The 25,026-nt window shown below is 37.0% G+C and overlaps 1 protein-coding gene across 1 annotated transcript; it reads right to left on the reverse strand.

Moving 5' to 3' along the window:
- Positions 1–672: 672 nt before the first annotated feature.
- On the reverse strand, positions 673–23,721 carry LOC113091311 (activin receptor type-1B-like). Its single transcript, XM_026256745.1, has 9 exons — positions 23,567–23,721; positions 11,239–11,484; positions 10,908–11,156; positions 5,939–6,169; positions 5,690–5,857; positions 4,458–4,614; positions 4,226–4,350; positions 3,986–4,116; positions 673–3,115 (listed from the first exon to the last, which is right to left on the reverse strand). The coding sequence occupies exons 1-9, from the start codon at positions 23,688–23,690 to the stop codon at positions 2,990–2,992; spliced, it is 1,557 nt and encodes a 518-aa protein (XP_026112530.1). The 5' UTR covers positions 23,691–23,721; the 3' UTR covers positions 673–2,989.
- Between the last annotated feature and the right edge of the window lie 1,305 nt (positions 23,722–25,026).

Raw genomic sequence — 25,026 nt, forward strand, 5'->3', positions numbered from 1 at the left:
TCTAAAGTTCTTTGACATCTAAAAAATAAGATTTATTTTTCTTATTTGACAAGCATACATTGAGATCACATTTTCACTTCTACTTGAACCTGATCAGGTTGCAACCTGTGATTTGACTGTATTATCTTTGTTTGACTCAAAAAAAATATAAAAACAACTAACTTTTTTTATTTGAAAGCTGCATTTGTTTTTCTGTTCTCCCTTTGCGAGCGAGCGGGATTAGTTTTGCATTACAGCTATCTGAAGAACTCTTGTTCCCTCAGGCTTTATTCCAGTTCAACCGGTTTTTAATAAACGTTGTACTTGTGTAAATGTCATGTTTGACAACATAAATTACATGCTTTCTATAGTTTGAACAAGCTATTAAATTACACTCACCATATTTACATTATGACAGTTTTTCTCAGTCGCTTTAGTGCATTTCTCGATGCATCAGTAGTATGTGCATTTCTCAAAACAAATCGAACACACAGCACCACACAGTGCATGAATCGTCCAAAGCAATTGCAACTTGTTCAAAAGAATGAGAGACTGCTTTTATGATGTGCACAACTGACTAGATGATGTGGAGGTCGAACGAGTAGTTTTGGGAATGTAATTTCTGATCTGAGAAATGCACCAAAGCAAATTAGAAAAACTCAAATTTATGAAGCAAGAAAGAACACAAGAAAATTTTAGGAAAATCTGTATTTATTACTGTTTAATAATTACCCATGTACATGATTGGAAACTGAAATTCCTGAAAAGTCCATGTAGATTTGGGAAATACACTGGGATTATACAGGTCTGCTGTGAGGTCAGACTGAGGAAACTTCCTTAATGCTAAACCAGGACGTAAAAATCACATTGTCGCCATCGTTTAGCTGTTATAATTATCCAGGCGACAGACGTCTACTACAGTCAAAGGATGAAAGGGAGCAGACGTTTATAAAGCCCCAATCCTGCCAGCAGCAACATGCTTTCTGGAAACTATAAATATATGTACAAACTGAACTCGACAGAAGAAACAAATACAGATCAAACCTGAACACTTATTCCCAATTCAAGATGATTTTCTCAATCAGCAGCAGATGTGCCAGTGTCATCTTATATTTCTCAGTAGTGTTGTGACTCAGTCCAGTGATACAAACACATTTCACATGGTAGCCCGTCATTTTGGATCTCCTTAACATGAAAATCTACTATCTAAAGAAAGCATTAACATATAAGCAATCATTTTTGGCTTTTTCTGGACACATTTTAATCTTAGTGTAAGGCGACTGAATTGTTGCAAATGGATGAAGGAGAATAACAGTACTTCAGATTGTCAAAACACAGACTCTAGACATAAGTCCAGTGAAACTGGGAGATAAAATCAAATTAAACGAAAGACCACAGACCCAAAACCCTGTACAGCTGCTTCAAAACCTACTGTTAAAAGCGCTATACGAATAAAACCTGAATTAAAACAGAGTCACATTTAAAAAAATAAACCACAAAGCAGAACCACACGATTGTCTACAGAATCAAATCGGATTAATAAAAAGGTCATACATTATAGAAACTACATTAACATCTTGCATATTAAGCGGAGAGGGACAGAAGGGCAGTAGTATTTATCCGTGGAGTACGAGAGAGAGACACAATGTCTGTCAGGAGTCATAAATACAGTGTTGGAGGAGTAAAGCAGTGCACTTCGACGCCAAACTTTTCAAGTTACGTTTTCAAGTCGTTCTTCTCATTACAGACCCAGTGCATGAAGAAGAATGAGATTATTTCCTAGGATCACGTCGTAATGTTAATGCAAAAATTAAAATCCTGTAATTTTTCGTCCTTATGATGCTCCAAACCTGCATGACTTTCTTGCTTGCATTGGACAAGTTCATGCAACCCTTTGCCTTGTAATTAAATTGCATGAATTCTGATTGCATCAAGCTCCAAAAAAAGTATCACACTTTGAATTTAGCATAATATCATACTGATCATTTATGGCAATGTTTCATCATTTTTTGAGTGCAGCTTGCACATTCTGCTAAATATGTTCTTTTGTGTTTTACATTAAAAGTTCCAGCATATGGGTTTGGAGCGACGCAAGGATGATAAATGATGATAAATAACATTCTTATGCACTTGCATGAAATATTCCTTAAAAAAAACAAGTTTACAAAACAGTCCCAATGCTCCTCAGTTAATAAATGTGCGTCATAATAGTGTAATTTAATGCTACCGTGACAGGTTTAGCTATGAAAAATAAAGTTTAACGAAAAGCCTGACCCGTACACCTTCACATCTCCCGTGTTCCTGGACGATCAAACCTGTAGCTTAGTCGAAGGACTTGGAAATTAAAAAAGGGTAGGCTATTTACATTTCCATACTATTAAAAAATATACCATGTACAGTAGCTTCATTTGCCCATGGAGGAGGAAATCTAACGGAGATAAAAACAATAAGGACGTGTGAAGTATCTACGAGCTAAAATAAATAGATATCTCCGTACCGTTCAGTAGTTAAGAATAGACACGCGTGCCAGTGTGTGAAACCAAGATGGCTATAACCCACGCTCACGAAACCTGGGATAAAGTGCAAATAAGGTTGTTTTGCAAACAGCTTTGATGTGGTTATGAAAGGAACCAGCTGGTCGTGTTTACCAGCTCAACCCACCCTTTTCTTCATAGTTAGTTAGCCGTGATAGTCTGCTAGAATCACCTTAGTGAATACAACAAGATCAAAACAAAAGATCTTAGGGGCCAAACTGGATTTGATCAGAATCAATTGAGTCCCATGTCCAGTTAGATGGGCGAGCAGGGGTCAGTGGTAGATGTAGAGAGGAGGAGAGCACAGAGGGCTGCTGGGAGCGAGGGTTCAGTAGTTTTGGCGTTGGGATGAGGTAGACCCCGTCCCGACTCAGCGGACGGAAATACTTGTGAACTGGCAGGATAGTTTAGAGTAGTCGCATGTCTGTACACGTTCTCTTTGCTAGGAGTGTTTCTGACAGAAGGTAGTGTTTCGCTCAGATTTTCATGTCTTCGTCCACGCTGAGCTGAGACAGGGTTTTCTTGATGCGGAGAGCCGTCAGTCGTGCAGCGCTGTTAGCGTACCAGCACTCCCGCATGATCTTCCCCATCACACGCAACGCCTGCGGGAACAACAGCACATTCACCGTGTCAGTTCATATCAGAGAAAACAGCCCTTTTGTTTTCACTCTTGAAGTTTTTAATGTAATAATGCAGCACTTCTGACAAACTGTGTCACAGTCCTTTGACACAAACGAAATAAAATCTAACAGTAGAGCCCAACCCGTGAGATTCTTTTAGAGGGTGATACCGATACCGATATTAGGGATTAAAAGATACCGATATTAATGTATCGGGCCGATATTCTTTGTGTATATTATACTTTTTCAACGGATCACAAATCTCACGGTTCGGATCACATTACAGTTTCTGACAAACGGATTGGATCATTAATCGGATCAGAAAAGAAAACAAAAATATTTCAATTTAACTTGCTTTCCATTTATTACTTAAAGCAAAGTACTTCTTTGATATCACAGCAAATACTACTAGATTAACTAACAAAGTTTAAACATACAATACATAAATATATAAAAAAATATATATTATTTAAAAAATACCTTAATATACTTATTTGTATGGTTTATTGCTAGTAAAAATATAAAATGCAAAAATAAATGTGCTTATATATCATTTTAATTAATAGAACTGATGGTGAAGTGGACAAGCAACACTTTCTGAAGTTTAGAGCACTTTTTAACTGAAGTTTTGTTGAAACGGCAAAAAGGATAAATGGTTTGTAAATCTTATCTTTCAAAACTCGACACCACCTTCCCAATCTGAAAAGACCATGTTTAAATAAAACAAAAATAGGCAATTCAGAAATCACGACGATGCAGAAAGGCTATTTTCAGTGGGTTCAGGAGGAGAAAGAAAACCGTACAGTAGCTGTAGAGCATTCACAGGGTTGTTGCGATCTCTTTCTCTCTCACCTCATAGCTCTGCCACCAGTTAGGGATGTTGGGTCGTAACCTCTGATCACACACCACTTTCCTCATCTCCTCTATGGAAGGGTCAGAGGGCACCAGGTCATAGTAGGGCAGCTGGTACTCTTCATGAATACCTGAATGCAAACAAAACAAAAAAATAATAAATTCTCACTTGAACTTTTAACATGCTTCAAGAGCTTTTTATGCCAAATCTTAAAGAATGGTTTCACTTTATTTCAGCACCTCCAGCATTGCAGCGACGAGCGATTTCCCAGTACACGAGTCCCAGAGCGTAGATGTCTGCGCATTTGAACGAGTCAAAGTGACGCATGTTAATAGTCTCTTCTAGAACCTCAGGCGCCATGTACCTGAAACACACACACACACCGGATCACTGAAGGAACATCGTGTAGAAGACTCAAACACTGACCGTATGAGCAGACGGTTTGGGTCAGATTACTGTAACGAGCTGTACCTCTTAGTGCCGACGCGCTGGTTGGGGGCGATATCGATGGTGTCAGAGACGGACTCGTGACGAACAGCCAGGCCGAGGTCAGCGATGGCACACGTGCAGTTTTTCTTCACCAGGATGTTCTTGGACTTCAGGTCACGGTGAGCGATGCCAGGCTTCCCTGATGACAAACACAAAACCATTTCTGATCCACACACATCTGGTAAAACCTCTCTGACCAGGGAAGAGGTGTTCCACACCCTCACACGCTCCCACATACACAACACTTTTAGACATCACGACTGTTTCAAACAGCAGGCTGCACAAGAACACCGCATAAGTCATCGCTGCATGTAGCGAAATTTCAGTTTTGATCTGATTCTGTACTGAAAAGTATTGATAAAAATTGTTTACGGACCCAATATTTGTGTGCTCTCTCTGTTTGCGTTTATTAGTTTTCAGACTCTCCTAGAATCGACTGAGAGTGTCAGAAAACTTTTCATGCAATTCACTTTAGTGAACACTGATAAATGCCAATAATCAGCTTCCTGAAATAACATTTTTTTTATAAGGTCAGTCCATGTTACTGTCGGCAAAATCGAATAATTTGTGTATCTGACAATGAGTATTAAATTTTACAAATAAATAAATAAAAAATACTTAAGGCTTGAATATCTCCCAACCTCTAGAATACGGAAATTACTTTTACTGTAGCTTCTTATTATGCTGCAAAAAAGTGAAAATGAATTTTGTTCTATTTTTCAAGACTTCATTCATTGATTTTAAGATGTTTCGATATTTGTATTGGGGGAAAAAACTGAGGAAGAAATGTTTTGAAATGCTAAAATGCATGCAACATTTAATGCAATGATTTTATGTATTTAACACTTTCGGCTTCGACTGAAGACATTTTTAAGGCCTTGAATTGTGGTTTTTAAAACCATTTTAAGACCCACAGAAACTCTGGACAAAGGAAGAAGAGTTTAATGTGACCACACGCATTGTTCAGGCTCCTTTAATCTTTTGATCAAATCACGATGCTTTTCATGTCTGATGTTTCTTTGTTCATTAGTAATTTAACAGCATGCAATCCTCCATGGCTACTTTCATGACAAAAATCAAGTTAAAATGACATTAAAAGCCTGCGCATCTGATGCAGAAGATGTGTTAGAAGTCAGCTCCCTATGTAGACATCAAACTGGCTCACTAGTTATTGTAATGGACATAATTTAATTGAATAACCCTGAAAAACTCACCCTGAGTGCCCAGTATCTCCATGTGTAGATGCGCTAGGCCGCTAGCAGCCGACAGCGCTAGTTTAATCATGCCCTCAATGGAGACTGAATATCGGTTCAGATAGTCGAACAGGGATCCATTCTCATGATAGTCTGACACCAACCACAACTGAGTCCACGTGCCATTATCTGCGACAGAGAGAATTAAACATTATTAGAGGACAGCACTATAAAACAGCTCATTAAAACACCGCTTATTTATTTGTTTACCTTTGTTGTCGGCAGCAATGAAGCCCAGGATGTTCTCGTGGCGGAGCATGATGGTCTGGTAGATCTCAGCTTCACGAAACCAGGAGCGCTCCTCACGAGAGGAGAAGATCTTCACAGCGACGTCTCCTCCTCTCCACTTCCCCCTCCACACCTCCCCAAAGCGGCCTTTACCGATGATCTCCTGCAGCACTATGGTACGAGCCACGGTCCTCTGGACGAACAGAGGCAGACCTGCAGAGTCAACCAGAGGATAAGGCTTACAGCTGAAATAAACCTAAATAGTGATAAAAAAAATAAAATAATTAATGACAAGTGACAAAAGCACATAAAAGACTAAGATATCAAAATATTTAAATATAAACTAGAAAAATATATAAACAATGACAAAATAACACTGTGCATGATTTAAACGGCAGCCAAAATGAAATTTTAATGGCATTTTGTTAGAGATATGTAAATAGTGGAAAAACATAAAATAGGACATATATAAAATATATATTATGGAGTTTTTTTCCCTCCAGAACTCCATATTAACTCCAAATTAATCCAAAAAGACAAAAATGAAACTAAGCTATTAAAATGAAAATGATAATGAAGAAGAAACTACAATGTGATATATGAATGTTACATCAGGGTTATTATTGTTTTGTTAACTTATAGCTGATATATCGTCCCCTTGGAATTATAAGGTTCTATCTGACATTTTTGTCAAAATTTAGTTATTCACATATTCTTATTCTGTGACAACGTATTTACATTATGTGATGGTTTTTTTGAAGTTGTGTACATTTTGGGACTTTTTATTGAAAAAACAAAAAGGTTCTATCTACAAAGACAAACTCTAACTTGGTTCTATAAGGTTCTATCTGCGTGAGCCAATCAGCATTTCGAATTCACAGAAGAGGACCAATCAGGATCAACCTTATATGTCGTGTCACCGGCTTTAGATCGCAGTGTGAGGATTATGGCACACAACAAAGTTTTTAAGAAACCTAAAGATCTACAATTTTATTGACGATCTTGTCAAGGACCGCAGCTCGAATTCCAGGCAAGTTCACTCTTTATTTTTTTAGGTCTTGCTGAGAAGATTGTTTTCATAGTTAGACACCACACTAGCCAGCAGCGCTAGCTTTATAGTTCCTGATATTAAGAGGCAAGCACTAAGATAAAAAAACAAAAAAAAACTAACGAACCTATCCTACTCAAAATAGTTCGTTTACAGTAAGTTATGATCGTTATGTGAACAAGTGAAAGATCGTTAAAGCAGTTACCTCAGTATTAAAACGATTTAAGAATGATTGTAGACTGTGTAGCTACTCAATGGGATACCATGCTAAATACATATAATGTAAATATTGTGTTTAAATATGTATTTTTTCACATGTATTTTTTTTCTCCAGGCAGGTGACAAGGTAGATGCAGCAGGGCCTAGGGTCTTACCAGACAAACCAGTGGGGAACCAGTGGCTGCACCTAACAGTTTACAAATTAAAGAGTTGGGGTCTACTCAGAAAAGAAGAAACAAGAGAAGTGTCTCAGATAAAGTCTGTGTTTGAAAAAAATTAGTCAGAGAGAGTATAATAGTTATGCGTTTTAAAAATTGAGTCTGACATTTTTTTGTGATTTATATATAGTCAGTGATTCATTTTTCAATGATTATTAAACTTTATAAATTAATTTGCTGAAACATGTATTTTTTCTTCTTTTTTTTTGTTGTTGCAGTTTTTAAAGTCTTAAAATGTCAATATTAAGCCTTAAAGGTCAATTAGTCAACAATTTAATTGATTGGGTCTTAATTATAACAATAAACATTAGCATGTTAATGCAGCCACACTGATGTCTAGAAAGAAAGCCATTTTACCTGGCCCACTTTAGATAGAATAAAGTCCAGCTCAGATATATTACTCTAGCTTCTTTCTGTTTAAACAAAAGAAAGATTTAAGTAACAATTTCTGCAATAATGCGTTTAATTACCCATCAAATTGTTACTAAAATTAACATCTGCACTCAACAAAATATTTAGACCTACCTTGCTTAATTTGAAATGTCCTAAATACATGAAAGTGCTAAAAATATAAAATAAATGTCATAGAAAGGATACAATGTTACTTTCTAACACATTATGAGACATTGTTACAACATTAAAGTTTATATTTAATGTTAAAATAATGTTTTGGCAGATAGAACCTTATAATTCTAAGTGAAAAGTGTTTTTTTTAGAATTAGAAGGTTCTATCTGCATTTGACTCATTCCAAAAATCCCCATTTACAAATTCGATAGGATTTTGATATTGTATATTTACAATACATTTAGGGTCCCTGTTATTTTCATGTTTGAAAGAAACTTGTTCCCCATATACATTTTCCTATATGTAATGCAAAAACTTTGAAGCTCAATATCTCAAAACTGCAGAACGCAGAACTGCAGAACGCAGATAGAACCTTATAATTCCAAGGGGACGATATGCTAAAATATAAACAATTGATGAAAAAACTAGAAAACAACAATTCAATATTGCAACTAACTGAAATGTGCTTCGGTTGAAGCACAAAAATTACAAACTGAAACTTGACAAAAACTAAAATTAAAATATATTAAACCTAAATAGTATTGATAAAAAAAAAAAAAAAAACTGCAACCTGAACTACGACTAAAAAATAAAATAAAAAATAGTAGCCCATTCAAAATATGAATAAAAACTATAATGGTATATTAATTAATCTATCAGATTTAAAAAATAAATAAATAAAATAATTTAAAAGTAAAATAGTAGTAGTAATGCTGCCTTGGCAATAGTGTTTTCACGATACCACAATTATTGTTTCGATACCGATACCTAGTCTTTACTGGCATGAAGTTTCGTGCAGAATAACATATAAAATAGGGGACGGCTGCCATAACTAAAGAAAAACATCACTGCAGGCTTCAAACAATTCAAAAATATCCAAGATTATTTTTAATAATGATTCAATCCATTTCAAACAACTGTTAAAAAAAAGACAATCAACATTTTCGGGGTCCAGAGCAGAGCGTTTTTTATTCACTATATGTCCAGCTGTTGAGAAGACGCACTTGACCGCACTGATAAAACTCAGGTACAGCTGCGCAAGATGGGGGTATTACTGCCAATTTTCCACCACAAAAGCCGGTCGCTGTCAGCTTGCAATGGTCCTTTTCATAACTCAGAATCTCCTGTAACTAGATGCGCGAATGAGGCGAATTCGCGTCTACCATGCTGCGAGACCTCCAGACGCGCGTAAACATGTCTTTACATTGACTTAACATTGAAATCAGACGCTTTATTCGCATTTGCTGTGAACGCAGCATAAGAGGTTGCTTTGCAACGTCACTGGGTCTTGTAGGCGCATAAAATTGCAGGTATTTTCTGTCTAGCTTTCGTAAGGCATACTGCACTTTCGGATTTCTTTATTTTCTTTTTCTGCTTGTTTGTGAGTTTTGTTACATCATATTCTTTAATTGTTTCAAAATTAATATTGTACATATTTGGTTAAAATTGATTCCCTATTTTCATTTTCGAAACTTTTTTTGGTTGGTCCGATCGATTTTGCAATTGATTTTTTTTAAAGTGACAGCCCTAGTAATAAATTTAATAAAATATATAAATATATAATACAAATATTTAATATAGGCTATATGAAATTAAACTACTGATGGTTCGTCCATGAACGAACCTTTTAGGTGAACGAATCGTTCAGGTAATCCACTGATATTTCTTATTCACTGAAGTTCCTCCCTCCACAGCAGCGCGCGAGCACGGCGCTATTAGCAGCGCATGCGCAGCTCGTGAACAGCTTTGTGAACCGTTTCATCTTGTCAAAGAGTTACTCAAGATGTGACAGAGAATGTGATTTGTTGAATGTAGTGAACCAAAAAGCCCTTCACTGAACGAGATCGAGAGATCTTCTCATTTCGAGAACAAGTTGAATGCATATTTAGCATACAGAACATAACTCCACATTTAATTTCCAATTAATGTGAACATTATATATGAACTGTCTGACCAAACAATTAAAATTATGCAAGAAAACCTTGTGCTTTGTTCATCTGAACAACTTATTTAAACTATTTAATGCGATTATGCACAGATTTTAGTAAAGCCAAATCAGTTTAGTAAAGCCACTAATGCAGCCATCTTGCTGTAGTGCTTTTTTGCTGCGTGTATAAGGAGAAAAAACACAGACGTCCATAGGGTGGCACTGGAAACGTGCGTTGCACACACCAACATGAAATACATCTCTTAGAAAACTGGAACGCAGTCACTCTTTGAAGTATCGATACTAATAAATTTAGGTATCGTGACGTTTTTAATTCCCGAGAATCGGGATACTTTTGAAGTATCAGTGCACCGTGCATCACTACTTGGCAATGAAAAACGAAAAAACTGAAAAACAAACAACTAAAACTACCAAAATGAAAAAAGGAAATAAAAAATAGTAGCCCATTCAAAATATGAATAAAAACTATAATGGTATATTAATTCATCTATCAGATTTAAAAAATAAATAAATAAAATAATTTAAAAGTAAAATAGTAGTAGTAATGTTGTCTTGGCAATAGTGTTTTCATGATACCACAATTATTGTTTCGATACACACAAAAAACGTAGATTACAAAGAATACAATAAATACAATAAATCTCTCTCTCTCGCACGCGCTCTCTCTCTCTCCCTCTCACGCGCTCTCGCTCTCTCGCTCGCTCTCTCTCGCTCGCTCTCTCTCGCTCGCTCTCTCTCGCTCTCTCTCTCTCCCTCCCTCTCTCGCGCGCGCTCTCTCTCTATTTAATAAATAAAACATCGCAATGTCATTTTTTCCCAATATCGTTCAGCCCTAATAAAAGCCCATTCAAAATATTAATAAAAACTACAATAATATATAAATCATGCTAAAATAACACTGTTTCATACATGCATAAACAAACCAACACCACATTTTCTCATCCAATACTAACCTGACCCTGATCCTGAGGTGGAGAGGTCGTAGATGAGGTCCTGTAAGGTCTTGTCCTTGGCCAGGAACATGTGTTCAGTGCTGGGATCCTCTACCTCCAGTATCTGCCGGTGACCGTAGGCTCGCTGGTGATGATGGAAGAGGAAGAAACCCAGCAGAACCAGCACACACACCACAAACACTGGCCCCACCACCACAGCAGTGAGCTCCACCGGCCCCCAGTCCTGCTCTGAACCTGCTCCTTGAGTCACTGACAGAGAACACGCTGCATTAGATCCTCATCTGGGAGTCAGCAATTGTTACTGATATTGATTAAAAATACTGATGCTCACCGGTTGGTAGTCTCAGGTCGATGCTGTTGCAGTAATTAGAGTAACAACAGTGTGTGTTCATCAGTCCCTCCGCGCTGAGGCAGTAGAACGGCTGTCCCGGAGGAACCAGGTTCTCTTTCTCAATGCAGAGCCGCACATGCTGCTCCTGTCCTTCAATGACTGAGGTGGAGGCCATGCACGCCCCCGTGGTCTCGCACTTATACCCATCCTTCACACACTTTGGTAAGGTGCAGTTACACCACAGAGCTGCAGAGAGAACCAAAATTATACATTACATGACATACTAACACTATACTATACTGAACATTAAAGAGCGACACTGATGGGAAATCAAAAATTACCTGTATTACAGTGTATGATGTAGCTGTCCATCAGTGTAAACAATGTGCAAAGTAATTAAACCAAGAAGTACACGATTGATAAAGTTATTGGTTTCTAAAGTAAGGAGTCGACTCTGAATCGCTGAAACGAGTCGTTATAGATTTCAAATCTTTTGCCCATCTCTATGTACGTCACTAGGAGCACTTTGCATAATAATCTCCGCCTACCGTCTTGAGAGAAACAAAACTCTGACCTGCCCCCCCCCCCCCACACACACACACAGACGCTCTGGTTGGTGTGAGAGCATCATGTCGAGGAGACGGTGTGTTTTTAATTGTAAAGGCAAGTTTGTTTTATTTTCACTGCCAAAGAATAAAGATCAGAAGAACCAATGGCTAAAATTCATTTTCACCACAATACCAGTGCAGTACAACAAATCCCTTTTGTTGTGTTCACAACATTTCACTGATGACTGCTTTTCTAATCTCGGTGAGTACAAGGCGGGATTTTCAAAGCGTTTGGCCATAAAAGAAGGTTCATTACCAACTTTATTTAGACCAACGAGCATCTCCGAATCACAACGCGAAGTATGATTATGAAGTTATGTGTTTGTTTTCTCCCGAGCGTCTTATCAGTATGTGTGCTGTCTGCGCTGATCGTCATGTACAAACACGTCATGAAAATGAAGTGTAACTCCGTGAATACTCAACGAAGAGACATGAGAGAGATATCTATAGATATTGACATGTCTTCTTTAAAACTAAACAAGTGCTGCCGAAAACAGATATTCTGTGATAAAGTAATCCATATGAAAACAACGCGATGTCTGTTTTTCATGTCTCCCTTCATAATATCTAATGTGACCACGCCCCCGCGCTGAACGCGCTACTCAGATTCAAACTGAAGCGCGGCTTGAATACACACACACACAGAAGAAAAAGCAGCGAGACTGTTCATGTTTTTTTATTTTATTGTTTGCTTCGCGATGAGAGGAATAAGACATAATTCACCCCAAACAGATGCTAACACATAGTTTACCGTGGAGGTGTGTGCGGAACAACCAATCAAACCTGACTATGTTAGTTGACCAATCAGAACACAGTATGCTACTGAAAGGTGGGGTTTAAGGAAACTGAATCTTTTGAGCAGCTTCGCGCGAACCGTTTGGGGATCTCTGAGAATTGAGGTAATTTTAAAATGATATTTTGACAAAATGACAATGTTTTTTAACCTTGGATGGATTTAAACCTAATGTACAGGACTTATAAGCAGTGATAGGAAGCTTAGAATTTTCATCTTACTGGCTCTTTAAGTAAGAGATAATTGATGACGGGCCATTTAAATACCATTTGCCTGGTTTTTGTCTATAAATGGTCAGTGTGTAGGATTAATAATCTCATTCCTCATCCTCAGTCTCATTCATTTTTGTCCTGTTGTTTACTATATTTATTAGCTTGGTCACTCTCACTGGGTTTTGGTTCTCTTGCTGTATGGACCTTTGAAATAATTGTCATGATAAGTCATAAGTCATGATCAATGATGTGGTCAAGACCCGCCTGGAACTTCTGTAGCTGTGCATTTTCCTGAAAATAATTGCACACCTTGGAATGTATGTCAGCCAATCAGATTCAAGCATTCAACAGCCCAGTACTAAAATATACTATGTGAGACACTAGCACAAAACCTTAAGTCACTGGCGTATAATTATAGCAATAAACAAAAATACACTGCATGGGTCAAAATTATATTAAAAAAAACAAACATTCCAAAAATCATTAGGATATTAAGATCATGTTCTATGAGGATATTCTGTAAATTTCCTACTGTAAAATTATATCAAAACTATTTTTGATTAGAAAAAAGCATTTCCAAGAACATAAGTTTAACAACTTTAAAGGTGATTCTCTGTATTTAGATTTACATCAGCTTCCAGATGATGTATAAGTCTCAATTTGAAAAATTGACCCTTTTTTTAATACATATTACAGCCACAATCTCAAACGGTTTGTGAACATCTGTATTATAGTGAATGGATCCAGTGAATGCAGATTTTTAGCAGCAGGGGGTGGCAGAGATGTGCACCAAACAGCTTCATGTCTGTCTTTGTAGGAAGAATTCAGAAGCAGTTGTTAATTTTTCTTTTATAAGTATTTTATTAAAAAATCGAAATAAATTTTGATAGCAAATTAGCATATAATTACAATTATTATATTATGCATCATTTATAAAACAAACTTAATTTATGAAATGTATTTATATTTTTAATAAAATGGTTTAAAATACAGTTTCATGGTGAGATAAGTTATCTATATTGGCTCATCCCCAGCATAAGGCAACTTCAGAAAGACAAAAGAAAAAATGTGAAAACGTTCTAATCTTTCATCTGAATGCCTCTAAAACAACTTTCATTTTCAGCTGCCATCAAGGCAAAACAGAAAGTTTCAAAGAGTGACTGTGGTAAAGAAAAGCAATCAGTTACTTATGATCCTATAATCTCCTTATTGATTAAATAAAGTCCCCCTTGTTGGAATAATGCATAGGACAACATAAAACTGCATTATGTCCTCCCCTCACACAATTTTTCTTGGTTAAAGACTCATTCATCAGGTCTGTCCAAGAGCAGCCAGACAGAGATGATTCAATCAAACTTGAACCAGAGCACATGCAGATGGAGGTTGTAGACGGTCAAAAGTGAAGAACAGCAGACCACACACACACACACACACACACACTCAACTCATCTGAGAAGAGAGCGATGGGCAGCAGGAGTTTTTCTAAGAGATGTGCTTTGGGGAGATGCAATCTAAAGAACTATAGCACTTTTGTGTTCATAAGAGAGACATTTTCTTTTAACTACTTAAACTACTTTTTAACTTTACTTTTTAAATTGAAGAACAAACATCTTGTCTTAAATTTGGTGATGGGAAGAAAAAAAAAAACAGGAATCGCTAAACTGCTTAACGTTTTTATTAATCTTCAAATATATGATGTAATATATGATATGTGCTGTACATTTCATAATCAAAACGTGGCACTGTTGTGCATTCAATGGGCTCACGGTTTAAAAACATGCATTTATTCCAAGTAACAATCACTTACGATGAAATTAAGACAATGTTTTATTATAGGTTTTATAATGTAACATTTTGTAGACATGAACAAGCAGCCAGCAATGCTAAATCATTTCAAAATAAGAGAGCCTTCTTATTTTGACAATATGCATAATGTGGAAAAAAAGCAAGCATTAAACACCAAATCCACTTTTAATGATCATTAAAGCTAAAGATAAAAGTAGTCACTTGCTGACCCTACTGACCATCTTAACCCAACACTGGATTTTTAAAATCGGCCACCAACATTTACATAACACCTATTTATTTTCAGCACGTCTGCCTGCCCTGATAAATATGAATGTGAACTATGCCAGTACAGTAAAACTGTTTTATTAGAAGGATCAGAGGATATAAATACTGTTTTTGGAACAGGAAACCATGTCTAACAAACATGATTAGAGATTTCACAGGAATAAGTAATAACTGGCAGTCGTACAAGTCATGTAACAAGTTGTGTAAAAGAGTTATGCAATGGCTGCGAGTGCCTGAAGTGCAACATTCATTTGGCACTTGATTCACTCTCTGGTGAAGCTCCTACACAATGTCATCATTATTAAGATATTGTTTTTGCCATATGGATAATTAGAAAGTGTGAATTGAAATTGTGTCAAATGTTCTCTGTTTTCACAGCGCTGAGTTGCATTCGTGGTGTCACTGACTGAACACAGGACTCGTTTCAAGCCAAAAACATGGAGTGAGTAAACAAATTAAGCCTGTGATCAATTCTCATTGAAAGGATCTTGTTTTATGGTACACTCTTGCAGTATTGCCCGGGCTGTTTCTACATTTTCTGCTTTCAGCATGAGACAAGCACAAGACTCCTGCTTTATTAATCTAAGTGTTTGCATGTATGTAGGTCACAGCAGAATGTATAAATTTAGCATCTGAGCTTGGTTTTCCACTGAACGTGTTTCATTATTGCATGTATAGTGGCATATTAGTTGATAGATGGGATTCCCTGTTATTTACGCCCATTCACACAATATGACGTAAAGAGATGATCCATCATCACGGGAGCTTACCCTTGACCTATGAACAGAGAGAAACTACTCGAGGACAGATGTTATGACGCTGTTGTTGTGGTCGATGTCACATTTGATGGCAGAGATTTAACCGATAAGTATTTTCTTACAGTGACAGAAGGAATAAAAAACAAACATTCGGTTCCAAATGCAAAAAACAAAACTATTTAATACAATCATGCATTTAGGATCTAGGGGAGCAATTAATGATTATTTTTATAATCGATTAGTTGGCCAATTATCTTTCGATTAACGGGTATAAAATCCCTGTTTACTTTATTTTAAATTTACTGACAAAAACACACTATTCCACATTCTGCCTAATGTCCTTAAAACAAATGAGCCAACTGAATGCTATGAAAACATATAGCACTTAATTTAAAAGACCACCTGTCATAAGACAGAAAACAAATATTTTAGGAAACTGTCCTTTCACTGTACCTACTCTGATAAATTACTCGCACTGCATGTTGACTTTTAAACCTTAATATAAATGTTTAACAACAGATATTTCATCACAATACATGTTTTTGCCCTGAATATTGTCTCCCTCACCTCTCTGTATTGCGTCTGTTTTAGAGGTCGACAGATATATCTGTTGGCCGATATGTGTCATTTTTTTATATATCGACATTGGCCGAAATCTGTATTTAGTAGCGTGATTTAAAGTCAGGGACGTCCACGGGCAGCCCTGTGTTATTGGTGCGGAGGAAAGTGCCGCTGCCGCATGTGAAGGACCCCAAGCCAAAACCTTTGAAAGATTCAACAACAGTCCTGGGAGATAAAGCTAAGGCTTTAATGCTGATATTTTAAAGTCCATTTGGCCATATATTTACTATTTATTACTAGTAAACTACGAAGTGTTGCTCGATCATAGATCAATCGTTGACATCCCTATTTGCATTAATGAAAATTCAGCTGAATTATAGGGTTTAGCACTGTTTTTTTTTCCTAGATGGTATTGTTGCAAAAGTTGAGAAGAAAATAAAAGCACTGACTGCAGAGGATGCTGGCTCTCTTTTGTCTTTCACGACAAACTGTTGTTCTGGGGACACTGAAGCACTGTCTAACATGTCATTTCATTGACAACAACTGGGAAAGAAAACAAGTCGTCCTAAATGCCAAGGCCATGTCTGGCTCCCACACTGAGAAGTACAGCATGTTCATCAGCCACGACAGGGTTGTACTTGTGCTCCGTGACAGTGGTGCTAACATTGTTAAAGGCCTCAGATTGGCAGAAATACCAGATCTCAGCCGCAGTGCATACACCATACAGCTTGTGGTGACCGATGGCATCGACAGGCAGCAAGCAGTGCTGGATGTTAAGTTAAAGAACATAGCTAAACATTTCAACCACTATGTGCTCACAAAGCAGTCCTCCCCCAGCATAGTATCATTCAGTCTAAAACCCCTTCACTGCAACTCCATGTGCCACATTATGCAGAGCAGACACGAGCACTCAATATCTATGCCGGAGAATATGGAAACATTGCTACTCCAGCTGTAGACCAATGGGACACAGTTTCCAATTTGACCGACATGTTGGAACCTGTTGAGGAAGTCACCCTCGAGATCAGCAGGCCAGAGACTTTTATGGATTGCTCCAGGACTGATTTAATGTATTTTTATATGAAATAAAAAAAATAATTCAGTGTGGTAAAAAAAAAAAAAGGCACTTCACGGTCTATAAATTTTTATCTTTTTGAGCATTATTAACTCTGGATGATGGACAGTAAAGCTGTGTCCAAAGACACCGAAACTGTGTGTGTAGCACACTGAAGTCAGGAACTATTATAATTTGATGTTAGGAAGTTTTTATTTTTCAGCTGTGAGTCCCGTAATGGGGGTGCTGGTTAACAATTAACCTTTTTATTTTCTAGACTTGACGTCACTTCGCTGAATTAAACATGCACTAGATTCAAGTCATGTGAAAATAATGTATCATTTTGCGATTTAAAGGGTTTTATATACCACATCTCATATTATTTGATAAAAACAGTAGACAGTGTATATTGTGCAGTAAACATAAGTCCATATTTTCTCTTACTAAAACATTTCAATCCAACACTGCTATTCACAAATGGACCACACACACCAAAACCCATCCGTTAGTGTGATTAAATATTGCATCATACTTCTTCAGAATCTTGGCAATTTTACAGGGAATAACAACATCATAAAATTTCAACATGGACATATTAAAAATGCACTACTTTTTATGATTACAGTCTACAATGAGTTGAAAAGAATTGAAGCAGGTCCAATGACCAATACATCTTTTACTAAAAGTCTAATGTTGCTCACAAAGAACTGCTTAAATGTTACAAAACATCCATAAACAATATTTTAATGAATATGAGACACTATGACTATACCTCAGTGTAAGTAATTTAAAGTCATGTGGGCAGGTCTTGTGACCTCCTCTACACAGTAGAATATAAAATGTGTTCGTTGTTGTTAACTTTCTTAAATTAAATGATCCGTGATTAATAAGAAATTCTTGGTCCTCATATTCCTTTTCTACAGCTTTTGCTAACTGCTTAACTAAATATGATGCAATACCATTTGGCAATATGGAAAATAATTATTGTGACTCATCAGGACTTCAGCTTAATAACAGGAAACCATTCAAATCCAGATGGGGATATTAGCCAGTCTAATTTCTAGTTGTACTTTATTCATACGACCCTTGGGAGAATATTTAGGAACTTCAGAGGTAGTGAACTTGATTTGTGTGTACAGTATGGTGTGTTCCCCAAAATGGACTGATAGAGGCTGTGTGTATCCTGATGTGCAGACCAATGCAAACTCACAGGGCTTTTAGCCTTCATTTTCTATTCAAAGGACAATTCAATAATTTGGCATTTCCCTGCATTGAAAGCAAACACCCACACGTGCAAAACAGTGAGACTCGCATAAATGTGTTTTGCTCGGCCCTAGTTGACAATAAATCAGTTTCTGCCACTTCAAAATATTCTGGAATATTTAAAAAAAAAAAAAAAAAAAATTTAATATACGTACACCAGTGCACAATGCATCATTTTCAAATGACCAACTGTGAATTAATTAATTGGTTGCAATGCATACAATGCTGTCCAAGTCCTGAGACAGTAATGCTGGCCTAAACCAACTCTTCTACCACATTTTACTGGAAGTTTGGTGCAGTACTGGAGTGTTTGATTAAAAAGGAAGTGTTGCCTTTCATATTTCAAGAACATCATTCTCAGCAGAGCTGTGAAACAAGCAGGTGGTCTCAAGTAAATGGACATGCAGTAATGCTGCCTAGTTATTTTTAGAGAAAAGTGTTTTTCTCTGTAGTAACCTGCCTGAGAATCACTTTTACTAAGTGTTTTTATGATAGAAAAAGTCCCAGATATTTTCACCAAAGGAAGGCGGTTCTGGACCAGTCAAACTGGCTCGGGCACCTTGCTTATCTACAACCAGCTGATGACTGGCGAGCTCAGATAATGTCCTGTACGCAATGTTTTCAGAACAACAACTCAGACAGGTTAGAGTGATGCAAAGCAAAACTAATGATTCGTTTCCCAAAAAACAAAAGGAAAGGTTGTCTACACTGGAAGAGGCTGATAAATCAGTTCAGTTGAAGGACATTCTTTGCTTATTTTTAATCTGCAGCAAAACAACCAGCAACTTTATTCTCACTGTAAAACTAATATAAAATTATTTTGTTTACAAATATCACATGTGAATTAATTACTGGTCTGATATCTGACAGGTGACTTTAGCACTGGTTTGCCTTTTATAACAAAAAAAACTTTAATGACTTTCAGACGCAAACCACATCGTCCTGCTTCTGCCAATTACAGTTTCTAACTGACTAACACTTAATTATTTGGCAAACATCTGGCATAAATTATACAGAATTATTCTCAATCCTACACACTGAGGAGAAAGATTTAACAATCAAGTATCTGATTAACTGAGGGTACGGGAAAGGATAAAGCTGAATGTTTAGTTGTTGTCACATGACCTGCGGTGTGCTTGCGGCATTCTGAAAAGTTGAGATGTTTTTAACTCTATGCGGTGCAGACGCAGCTGGAAAAAACGGGCGCTTCGCACCGCGTGCTGTCGCGACCGCGTCGCTTCCATTATGAGCGCGCATACCGGGCGCCTACATTGGAAATAACGAACTTGAGCGCGCAAAAGACACATTATGTGAACGGCCCCTAAGAACTGTGGTCTTCAACAGTAAATATGCTGTGGAGGATCACAGAAAGTGACCGAATTCAAGAACACTGAGCAACGAATAAACACCGCTAACTTGGAGAATGCAGTGAAAACTCCTCTTCTTGCGTTCACAAAGCGCTTCACAAAACTTATTCGCTTAGCACACCGTTATTTGTGAGTCCTGACAACATCTTTGTCGTCAGATCACGTTTTCTCCGCGGCCTTCTCCGGCCTTATTGTTAACAGGAGCCGACTTTCCCCGATCATGTTTACATGCCCGTATTTCTTAACAAGAACATGTAAAACAATAGAAATAAAAGCAAAAAAGATTTGCTGACAGTTTCAAAGTTTCAAAGTTAAAAGTAGGCTACGTTCTACAATAGCCTAATTGCTGCAGGCTGCTTTACATTTTTTCGTGGTTCACTTTTTTTATTTTTTTTGCTTTTTTCTGTACTTTTGTTTGTTTGCACGCATTGTTAAAGGTTTTCATCTACAAAAAACGATGTGTTAATGTTCAAGCTTATTGTGTGTAAGCTTGTTCAAAATGACGGAAACAATAAATGTTGCTGAAAAATAACATCTGTGTCATTAAACTTAATTTAAATAAACGAATATTCGAATACTAGTTTTTTGTGAGCTCAAATATTCGAATGTGATATTTGCGTAAAACGCCAATCCCTAGTTTTAAATCGACCCAGACCCTCACTGATGTAAATGACATTAGTGATTCAACTAATCATCACCTACTAATGAAAACACAGTAATTGTTGTGAATCTGTCGTCTTGCATATGATGCTGTGTGACATAATGACCTGTGCTATACACCACAAAGTTACATTTTTCAAATACATTTTCAATTAAATGCTAATTGTAATTGCATTACACATACTTCCATTATTCAATTTACTGTCATTGCCAGATGTGGCAAAAAAGAATTCTGTACCCCACATTTTTGAGATTTGCTCATTAATGCCTTGCATCTGAAGCGGAGTAATCCTTGCGTGCTTCAGTTATGTGTTCAGATAAGCTTTTCACTGCTCTCATTAAATATGATACACAATCTTTGTTTACTGTGTTGCAAAGTCAAGGTGGGAAAGCATTGTTATCAGAGGATTAATAATGTTTTCCGTGCTGTTGCAAAACTGGGTGAGCAATATCACACTGAAATAAATTTGCTTTAGAAACCATTTTCACTCAGAAATGGCTAGCAGATTTCACAATTAATTACGAAGAAAAGACAAGTGCCACATTGAATTACATGTGAAAATTTGATTGAAAGATTGAAATGTGACCAATTTTTTTTCCCCCTCTCTTACTTGGGTTCATTGAAGTCTTTATATCTTATATTCAAAAAACTGTGGGTTATAGTTTGCAGCTTCAGAAAATAGCTTGAGCTACATACTTCTTGAAGAAACAAATCTAATGTATAAAAAAATACTGTGAATATCATCAAAATGCTAAATGAAGACATTAGCTATATCACACAAGCTCAGCGCTGTAATTTAGTCCCAGTACAGAACCTAAGACTGCCAAGTATCAACATTATCATCATACATTTTAAAGCATTTAAATTTATTATACATAAATAATTTTAAAGTATTATGCTTTTAAAGATCATTAGAGAACACAAACTAATTCTTTCCTAGACAGGCATATTGATCAACAGACAGATAGATGCACTTTATTGAACCTCGAGGAGGAAATGTCTGTCAGCCTTTCATATGCAGAAAACATTAACAGTGGGTTAAAAAAAAGCCTTAAAGGGTTAGTTCAGCCAAAAAATGAAAATTATGTAATTAATAACTCACCCTCATGTCGTTCCAAACATGTAAGACCTTCTTTTATCTTCAGAACACAGTTTAAGATATTTTAGATTTAGTCCGAGAGCTCTCAGTCCCTCCATTGAAGCTGTGTGTGCGGTATACTGTCCTTCTCAAGAAAGGTAAGAAAAACATCTTCAAAGTATTCCATGGGACATCAGAGGGTCATTTAGAATATTTTGAAGCATCGAAAATACATTTTGGTCCAAACATAACAAATATTAAGACTTTATTCAACATTGTCTTCTCTTCCGTGTCTGTTGTGAGCACATTCACAACACTGCAGTGACGCTGCTGACGTCCTTTCTGGTGCGCCCAATAACAACGTCAGCAGCGTAATATGTCAACAGTCGCAATAACAACAGACCCGGAAGAGAAGTCAATGCTGAATAAAGTCCTAATTTTTGTTATTTTTGGACCAAAATGTATTTTCGATGCTTCAAAATATTCTAACTGACCCTCTGATGTCACATGGACTACTTTGATGATGTTTTTCTTACCTTTCTGGACATGGACAGTATACCGTACACACAGCTTCAATGGAGGGACTGAGAGCTCTCGGACTAAATCTAAAATATCTTAAACTGTGTACAGAAGATGAACGGAGGTCTTACGGGTTTGTAACAACATGAGGTCATTAATGACATAATTTTCATTTTTGGCTGAACTAACCCTTTAACAGTAATAAACAAAACCCACTGGCTACTCCATATCAAACCAGACATGGACAAAGACGCACTGTATTTCTATATGATGCAGAGAGAAAGAGTCAAACAGACATATATTTGAGAGAAATTGGGTCATTGTTCAGTCATATGCTTATTTTGTCCCTTCTTCACAAAGAACTGAGATTTATCCCACACAACCATCATCATAACCTGTGTTCAGAGATTATTGTTTCCCAAAACCATATCATCACTCAAAAGGAAAGCATCAATCTGACACACACCTTCCTTCTGTCCTGATATTAACGTCATTTCATACTGAGAGCAACCATTTACTTGATTTTCCACTGTACTTATAGTGAACTGAGCTCCTCTCTATTTAGCTAAACACAACACTAAACAGATCATTAATAACAAACACTAATGAACATTTGGAGGAACTTACACCTTAATGTGCCACAGGTCAACCAACAGAGATGTGTTTATATAAGATACTCTGGCTGTAATAAAATCAGGTTTAAATAAACCAGTCTGCCAGGATCCAAATAAAGCCATTTTATGTTTACTGTATCTGATACTATGATCATGTAAATTGTAAGCATTCCGTATCACTTGCTAAATAGAAAAACAAACAACTAAAATTACGAATGTGCACAAATCCAAGTAAAACTATACAGCAAAAGTTCAGCAGATCAGTAAAAACTGCTTCTAAACAGAACTAAAGCTGTTTGAATATGTAGAATGACACTATGTTGGGACGTACAACAACCATATTCAGACTCATATACACTTAAATAGATAATATTAGATCACACGAGCTCATTTGAGTCTTTCTTTAGGTTTTATCCCGAAACTACAGCCACTTATTGACTATGTTAGCCTGTTAGCATGCTAGCCCTCACCTTTTGAGTTTGTATCATAAACGGAGTCATCCTGCGTTATTATTATTATTTAAACAGCAAATGTATAAAATATAGATTTAAGCACATCATACGTTCACGTTTCTGACAGAGAAAGAGACAGAGTCAGTGAAAAGGCAGAGAGTTATTGAGGCCATTATTTAAATCCCAGCGCCATGTTGTTGTTGTATTAAACGCCAAACGTTTACGTTCAGCGACTAAAACACCTCAAATAAACTAAACCGACACACACACACGTCAACAAAACACTGCTGGGATTAACAAACACTTCAAACTCACCTTCACACACTCCGTTTAATCCTGCTAAAACGGCCAGGAGTCGCAGGATTTGCCGTGTGTCCATCCTCACAGGACTCCCATCGCACTGAAAATGCGCGTGAACGCCGCTGGCGCGAGCATGCATTCCTCGCAATAACTACGCGAGTGCGCGCGCACAATAGCCAGAGCCACGGTGCACGCGCAATAGCAAGACATACTCATATATACTGCCAAAAGTATTGATACACCTCCTTCTAAATGTCCATTAGTACAAATCTCAATGTTTAAACATATAATGATATTGTAGGAAATTGTGTGTGTCTAATTATATACCAACAGTCCGGACAGGGGCCTTTTCTGTTATATCATGACAATGAAGGTTCAAAGAGATATGATTGACTGAGTCAGTGTGGAAGAACTTTAATTCAATTTCCTTCCTAAAAGAAAAAAAAAATAATAAAAAAAATGAGTTGTTTCACAATAAATTAGAATGTCGTGAAAAAATAATTTATTTCAGTTATTCAACTCAGATTGTGAAACTCGTGTATTAAATAAATTAAATGCACACAGACTGAAGTAGTCTAAGTCTTTGGTTATTTTAATTGTGATGATTTTGGCGCACATTTAATAAAAACCCACCATTCAGCAAATAAGAATATGGTAACATGCCAATCAGCTAATCAACTCAAAACATCTGCAAAGGTTTCCTGAGCCTTCAGAATGATATCTCAGTTTGGTTCACTAGGCTACACAATCATGGGGAAGACAATCATTGACACCCTTCACAAGGAGGGTAGGCCACAAACATACATTGTCAAAGAAGCTGGCTGTTCACAGAGTGCTGTATCCAAGCATGTTAACACAAAGTTGAGTGGAAGGAAAAAGTGTGGAAGAAAAAGATGCAAAACCAACCAAGTGAACCGCAACCTTATGAGGATTGTCAAGCAAAAACTATTCAAGAATTTGAGTGAACTTCACAAGGAATGGACGGAGGCTGGGGTCAAGGCATACAGACGTGTCAAGGAATTTGCTGAACCACAGACAACATCAGAGGCGTCTTACCTGGGCTAAGGAGAAGAAGAACTGGACTATTGCCCAGTGGTCCAAAGTCATCTTTTCAGATAAGAGCAAGTTTTGTATTTCATTTGGAAACCATGGTCCTAGAGTCTAGAGGAAGGGTGGAGAAGCTCATAACGCAAGTTTCTTGAAGTCCAGTGTTAAGTTTCCACAATCTGTGATGATTTGGGGTCAATGTCATCTGCTGGTGTTGGTCCATTGTGTTTTTTGAAAACCAAAGTCACTGCACCAGTTTACCAAGAAATCTTGGAGCACTTCATGCTTCCTTCTGCTGACCAGCTTTTTGAAGATGTTGATTTCTTTTTCCAGGATTTGGCACCTGTCCACACTGCCAAAAGCACCAAAAATTGGTTAAATGACCATGATGTTGGTGTGCTTGACTGTCCAGCAAACACTCCAGACCT

This window comes from Carassius auratus, chromosome 6 (genome assembly GCF_003368295.1).
Source record: "Carassius auratus strain Wakin chromosome 6, ASM336829v1, whole genome shotgun sequence".
In the NCBI taxonomy this organism is placed as follows: domain Eukaryota; kingdom Metazoa; phylum Chordata; class Actinopteri; order Cypriniformes; family Cyprinidae; genus Carassius; species Carassius auratus.

Bases quoted from the DNA above. Each gene is read 5' to 3' on its own strand.
- LOC113091311 (XM_026256745.1), bottom strand. From the start codon at position 23,690: ATGCATGCTCGCGCCAGCGGCGTTCACGCGCATTTTCAGTGCGATGGG. The intron at 11,157-11,238 runs GTGAGCATCAGT...GTTCTCTGTCAG, and splicing joins CGACCTGAGACTACCAACCG to TGACTCAAGGAGCAGGTTCA. The intron at 5,858-5,938 runs GTAAACAAATAA...TCTCTGTCGCAG, and splicing joins CATTGCTGCCGACAACAAAG to ATAATGGCACGTGGACTCAG.